At 38.9% G+C, this 7,473-nt stretch overlaps 1 protein-coding gene across 2 annotated transcripts in view; it reads right to left on the bottom strand.

The window, feature by feature from the left end:
- LOC118332573 (A-kinase anchor protein 2) overlaps positions 1-7,473 on the bottom strand; it is a gene marked incomplete at its 5' end in the record, with an annotated part of 63,655 nt that overhangs the window by 25,685 nt on the left and 30,497 nt on the right. For both annotated transcript variants that reach the window (XM_035667930.1, XM_035667931.1), the window contains 1 exon segment: positions 1,568-1,653. In XM_035667930.1, the coding sequence (XP_035523823.1) occupies positions 1,568-1,653 (86 nt within the window).

The following is a 7,473-nucleotide window of genomic DNA, read 5'->3' as shown; positions in this document are numbered from 1 at the left end:
TAACCCTGATGATGTCATTAGGGTCGCCTGTGTTACAAACTTTGGGTGAGGAGTTTAAAGACACCATCAAGCAAGGAGGGTCTAATGAACGACACTATCAACTTGCATCAAGGGAAGTGTAGGTTTTTGGTCGTGACTCATACTGGAGGCTAAAAGTCAGAATATCTCTGCCTCGGTTTTTGTTTCACAAAACCTGAACTAGTCTACTTTCAGTCCGTGTCTCAGAAGCCCCCCCACCTTCATGGAAGTGTAACAGGACCCACTAAATACCCCTTTAGTATGCCTTTGAGAGGCAATTATTGCACCATTTACTCCACTACATTTACTATATGGTACTATTATAGTTACTTTACATTACTTATAAAACATAATCAGTTATTAAGTTATGATGTGATAATTATCAAATAAAAGAAACATATGAATAAGCAAGTAAATGAATAACTATTACAGAACAGCATGGCTACAACTACTACATAAAAAATGTACCATGTGGAAATAATAAGGTCACTATAAACTTGAAACTGACTTCACTGCCTGACAGGATAAAGCTCCCTGTAGAAAGATACTCTAAGTACTGCATTAAATTGATACTGTATAGATAGAGATGCCCGAAAGTACAGTACGGTTGCTATAAATAAACTATTCAGCACCACAGACTCATTTTAAGTTCCCTTTGGAAATATTATAGCAGCAGATAAAAATGCTACAAAGTAAAGTAAGATCATATTAAATGTACAGAGTGCTATAAATATACAATGGGTAATTATAAAAAAAATTATAGAGACAGTGTAGGAGGACATCTTCCCATCCAGTGTGAACAGTATGAACAGTGTGTCCTCCCCAGTAGTCTAATTCAGCACAAACAGTGGAGCACATACAGTACCCTGTGCAGGAGCCTCACGTCCAGACAGACAAAACCCAGCCTCAGATATCATAGTTGTGTCTCTTGCATTTAGTTTTATCTTACACTATGAAGCACTATGTTCTACACTCTGGAATTCAAGGAATGGTTGTGGGATTTAGTTTCCCGATGTGCCCGCTTTCCCTCAACTTGCCTTGTCTTGAACTGCGTAGAATTGCATCTCCTCTAGCAAAGTACCTAGTCTGTTTGAGTCTCTTAGCACCATGGTTGTCCCGTTCTTCCCATGATTTGTGCTTTACATCTTTTTTGAAATCTATTCCTACTGAGGTACAAGGAAAGTTGGTCGTCAGCAACTACACACACACATAGTATGGAAAATGGTCGCTTGGAAGCTTGTGATAACCTGTAAAAGGTGAACAAACAGTCCCCGCTTTCTACCTGCATCATGAAAGATGTCCTGGCAGATAACGCCCTGGTGTTGATTCCTCCTTTGTTGTTAAACCGAGCTTTCTGACAAACATGTGAGCACATTATGGGTAGAATATGTTGTGGAAAGACTTACACTTCCGATATGTTATTAACACGCACTGTCCCTGTAAAATACAGTAATAAACTAAACTGGTTGTAATGTTATAGTTTTGGATTGAAGTAACTGAACCCTTAGATATACATAAAAACACACACACAGGGATACAGACTACTCACCATGGCAGTGTGAGCATGTCTGGTCGGAATGGGAGCCTGATACCCATTTGCTGTTGTCACGGTAACTCCCGGTGTTTGGCTGTATCCTATGATAGAACAGAATTTGGGTTATTGTTACCATTGTCATATTTGTTAATCATCTTTTTTTTTCATATTCATTTGTACCTGTGCTTGACCTATACATATTCCAATGTATACTCACCAACTCTATGTTAATATAGTGTATCATATATTATATATATCAGAAAAATGTAGATTTTTCAGTGGACTAAGGAAAAACAGACCCTTTTTGGCTTGTTATCTGGTTTTAAGTTTGAGTTTCATAAGCCTCCACAGGATGGAATATGTAATCCTTCTAATTAAGTGAAAGCGTGGCAATCCATCTGTCTTCCACGTGTAAATGTGACACTGTGAAAAGATAGTGACGCAAACATGCATCTGTCTTGCAAATGTGATCATATTACCAGCTATTGATTCGCACAACCAGCACATATGCTTTCGTAGTGGATTGTAAATCAGTGAAATGCTATAATAATTCATATTTTGTAAACCGGTTTATCATTCTCTTAAAATTAGAGCAACTGTATTTGCATCATGACATTGATAATAAATCTATAAGTCCTCCCTGTGCTCCCTGGCTGTATTTTTATCTTGGTTCTGTTCTTTGCTGAGTAAGTGACCCAGTTCCACCTTGAGGAAGTTTATCTGATTTTACATCGTATCATCCTCAACCTCCTGACACTCACACTCACTGCAACCGAAGTAACAACACAAAACATCAACTGTCAAATCAGGTTCGCACAGTATGTAGCAGCAACTGTGGCAGAAGTAGCGAGAGGTGAAAAGCAACTCAAATCATGTACTTAAGTTTACAGTATTTCAAGGTGCACATACTTTGCTTCTGTAATTCCATTTTTATATGGAATTTACTCTATTACATTTATTTGACACTTACTTTGCAGATTAAAATTATATATGATCAGTTTATAAGATATAGATGCAACTATCCAACATTAAAATGCTGCTTAAAACATTAATGCATTAGTAATAATTCAACGATTAGTAGTAAGTAGTGTTTATAAATGGTGTTATTGCTACTACTAGTTCTTCTGCCACTGTTAGTAGGAATAGTAGTGAGAGTAGTGGCAACTCTATTAGCATTAGTAGATATAGTGGCTGTAATAGTAGCAGCAGTAAAGTAAGACTTGGCTCTCCTGTTGCACAGAATACGTCATAATTTAAGATCACTGTGCATCTGATAATTCGATTATTGTTTTGCCTCTGCACTTGACCTTAAAAATACATCTACTACTCTATTTTTGCTTTCAGTTTTTTTGTTCTGCGGTTTGAATGTAAAGTTTGACTTACATCACAGGGATCACGTTACAAGATCATAAAGTCATTGGCCTTGCACTGAACTACATCACTGTTGCCTCGAGCAGTTGAAATCACAATGTTATGGTTCATGCTTACTGTGATACATATTTTCCACAGTTGACATGTATTATCATCCTTTTATTTGTGTGTGTGTGTAATAATTATCTGCAGTCATGGTTTCTGTTGAACACATCAGTCATTGTCTTAAGATAAATCAATTAGTGTTTATTATCACGGAAAACACACCCATCCGCTGTACAGGAAGAGTGTGTGTGTGTGTGTGTCTCAAATGTTATTCCTGTGTTCAGATGCTGGTTGTTATGGCGTCTCTAATATAATCATATACCACCCGGTATTATATCTTCTGGAGAAGTGCGTTATGTTTGTGCTGCTTCCCTCCCCAGATCACGTGTGCTTTAAACAAGGATAACAACACCCAGTCTGAGATACATGCACTTATCAAAGGAAAGATGACATTGTCCAATTACAAAACTAATCTTTGTTATTTTACTGTACTGTACTGGTTAAACAGAAGATAATCTATGATCCTAGAAGACATCTATGTTCTGACACATGTCCACAGTGTATTGTATGTACACTATTTATCATATGTGGCTGGTTCTTAAGGTGTCCTTGTGTCATACATGTGTTATTGCTTTTCGTTACCTCAACTAGTCCTGTTTGTCCTCAGTGTTCAATGCTGTGGAGTTATCAGTGGTGTCAGTAATGTCAGATGAGTGAGTATGCAGAGTGTTGGTGTACCATTTCATGATTTCTTGCAGTACCTAGTATCGATACCAAGGGGGCGCCTCAGGGCTCCTGCAAAACTAGGGCATTTAGATTGATCCAACTATCTGTTTATTTAAAAACTAACCTTCCCATGCTACCTACTCGACATTTTTTGCAGTGTGTAAACTCATTAGATGCCACAGACACTTTATAGGTCCCTACAGGAACATTGCAGTAATATTGTACCAATGTTCTCATGAGCAGTGGCTAGTCATACTGACTAAAGAGAGAGATTACATATCACATCCTTCCAAAGCTATCCTTTAGTTTGGGCTTTAATATTTCGAGGAACAGACTGATCATAAAGGTTATAGTCATAATTGATATTTCTTTGCATATATTTTATTGATTTTTAATCCTGTGTGTGTTTTGGATTTGAACTTAAGAAAGTAAATGAGCTCATGAGGGCAGAGCATGCAAGTAGAACCTGTCTCAATTAACATTAAATGGAGGAAAACGGTTTTAATGGTCTATCGGAGTCTATATTTATATAACCTATGTAGCACGAAACCACTGTGTCTTTAGTGACAACTGAAAACGCTCTGGACATACTGTCACCCAAATTAAAGTGTAAAATGTGTGTGTGTGTGTGTGTGTGTGCTTGTTAGTGGCAGTGGGCATTATAACAGATAGGGATGCAGTAAGGATAGCTTGTGATCTCTTTGTCAGCAGCCAGTGAAAAAGTGAATGTTAGGGACAGATGGAAAGAACAACAAGCAAGAGACGGCAGGGGGGCACTGGAGAAACTCAGCTTTATTGACCAAAGATAGAGAGAGGATACAGACATCAGAGAGGGAGAGGGAGAGAGAGAATGTGAGAGCGAGTTGTCATAACTATAAAGAGAGAGAGAGAGAAAGATCTAAAGAGAGGGGGGAAGAGAGAGAGGAGAGAGGGAGTTTGAACAATAGAAAATGGCTCCTTTTTGTTTTAACAGTCCATACAACCATGAGGGCAGGCAGACAAGAAAAAGAGAGACCCCTACAGAGTCAGAGGAGTACTGCAGGCGTGGCAGTGGGGCTGGTAAACTCAACAAGTCTGTTGTTCATGTACAGCTCCTCGCATTACATCAAATACACACACACACAAACCCAAACAGGCAAACCGCATTGGTCAGACTTTCATTAACTTCAACTGAGTCTTACTCTTTTCTCCTTTTTTAAAAATGTTTTTTTTTTTTTTTTAGATTGTAATTGCATTATCTTTTGTAGGTACATAACGTAAGTGATTCTTTGCAATCATGTGTGTGCATTACACCTTGGGGGAAACTAACACTACATGTTTGAGAATACACTTCTCTGTTCTCTGCATAGCGTCCTTTAAAATCTTTAAAACCAAACAGTCATGCAGTGAATATGTCTTGACCATTGTGGGGCACTGAACAGGACAACGTGAGTAATTGTCCCCAGCCTACATGAGCCTTGCTGCAAATAAACTTAATAAGGGAAAATAACTGCTCAAACAGCTCAGAAGAACCATCATGGTGGGTTTTTTTCCCCACATAAGATCTGCTGTGGTAAATTTGAGCCAAACCACCTTTTATCTGTAAAATTGTCATTTTGCAGATGAATTTCAATACTAAATGTAGACAGACAGATAGATAAATGTAAAAACCTGGGTAATGGTCAGCAGTAATGTATTTTTAATGAAATTTGTAGTTAATAGGCTGCCATGCAAATCTAATGGTATGGTTATTTAAGATACTTCCTCCGCGCAATGTCTTAAGATCCTTCAAAGATGCCTTTGAGGCCGACCGTAACACGTCTGGGAATGGTAGCAGCCGCCAAGAGTTCAGAGAAGGTGGTCAGAAGAGGGGGAAAAAGTTGTGTGGGGTTAATAGTGAGATTACACACAGCAAAGCAGTGAAGTTAGAGAATGAAAATATACAAAGCTCGCATTTGTGCACTCATACAGTTGTGATATGGCATCGTAGGACATCAGAACAATGTCTAGTTCCCATAATAACCAGAATTATCTCTAGATCTCTATATAGATGTGGAAAATAAAATCATCACTAAATAGAATATAGAGCATATTTACATTCTTTATCTACACAGGAAACTAGACCCCAGCGGGCCCAGTGGTGGCCAATCACACAGCCAGCTGGACTGACTGACAGCAGCAGTGGCCAATCACACTAAAGCATGTATGTTTGAAGGCCGACCTACAGTTGTGCACGGACAGGACAGTTTAGAGGTGGGATTGTATAGCTGTGCACAGAGCCATGTAAAGAACTGATTCACCCGGAGACCTTTCAATGCTGGAAATATGTTATTTTGTTTCTGTGACTATTATCAGAGTTAGTACACAGTGCAGAGATGTTCTTTATTCTATGGCCAGGAACCAGTAAAGCAGTCACACAAATGGCTGAAGAAAAAGAAAGAAAATGTGCTGCACTCCACGAAAAGGCTGCTAAGGCTCTTCAGGTCAATTTTCTTCCATATGAATAAAACATTTTGATGTGAATGAATCATATTAAGACCCAGGTTGGATTTGAACCAAGTACATTACAGTCACTTGCTACACACCGGAGCCACAAAAACACCCCCAAATGACATTATTTGGGATCTGAAGAGCCTCTCTCACCTCTTTGAAAATGTGCGAATGTCTTCTTCAACCACATATCTGGCCCATATAACTTTATTGATCTCACTCTAACAACAGATATGTCTCCGTAGTTTATAATGGCAAAGTGCAGTAGTCACTAACTCTCCAGAAATCAATTCACCAAACGCAACTTGAGCATCACCGTCCTCTCTATTCCATGTTCCATCAAAGACGCTTGAAATGAAGCAAAGAATCTTCCCAGAGCATCCATTATCATTCAACAGAATGAGGATGATGACTGCTTTTGAGAGCTTTTCTGAAAGCCAGCCACGTAAATGTCCTGCAGTGTAATATGATGTTATAATGACACCCAGGCCACATTATTTGTAGCACCCTTGTAAACGAGGGCCTGGTTGGTGACTACAGTAAGAGCTGGCAGTGTTTTCAGTCTCTGTGAATTGTAAAGAGTATAATGGATCTCTGGTAGCCTCCTGCAGTGATGAGGTGAATTTAATGGACAAAAAGATGAACACGAATTGCACTTTTTCTAAAAGCTCATTTGAGCAACAGCTGTCATAGTTGTAATTTAGTGATGTGGTAATGCTTGTTAATATTTATTATTCACAATCTTGTGCCCAGGCTGTTAGTGGTAACCCATGTTTGTTTTCATAGGTGGAAATACATGTTCCTTCGCTGCCAGAGTGTACTCATTAAGCTGCCGTTAGCTTCCTGTGCTCTGCAGGAGAAGTTGGCTGTATAGATCCTACTGTGTGCCAAAAGGTGTTCCATGCCTCCTTATTGGCTGCTGAGTTAGGAAGTTCTAGAATAGGAGGAAATGACCTCAGCAGTGGAATAGCTAATGTGTTTAAAAAAAAGTTAATGTGGACAAAATGACAGAGAGAGAGAGAGAAAGAGAGAGAGAGTCCTGTTACTACTAACTACAGCGTCAAAAACCTCTGCTTCACATGGAAACAGGTGTCCCAATGATTCAATGGCCTTTTAAGATTCAAAACAAAAGGAAAAAAAAAGTTTAGGTAACAGCAAACTGAAATAGAGGTCTAATAGAAACTAATTATCTCTATTTTTTTTTGGTTAGGATTATCAATGTGGAAGAATGAAGAGGCACATAAAGAAACCAAGGCAACAAGAACCCTCCTCTCTGCCCTGGCCAGAGAGTCTGTACGGGGGGGGGGGGG

Source organism: Morone saxatilis, unplaced genomic scaffold (genome assembly GCF_004916995.1).
Source record: "Morone saxatilis isolate NCDOM2014 unplaced genomic scaffold, NCSU_SB_2.0 Contig21, whole genome shotgun sequence".
Classification (NCBI taxonomy): domain Eukaryota; kingdom Metazoa; phylum Chordata; class Actinopteri; family Moronidae; genus Morone; species Morone saxatilis.
The sequence above is the reverse complement of the archived record's forward strand: the minus strand, read 5'-3'. Positions and strand labels throughout refer to the sequence as shown.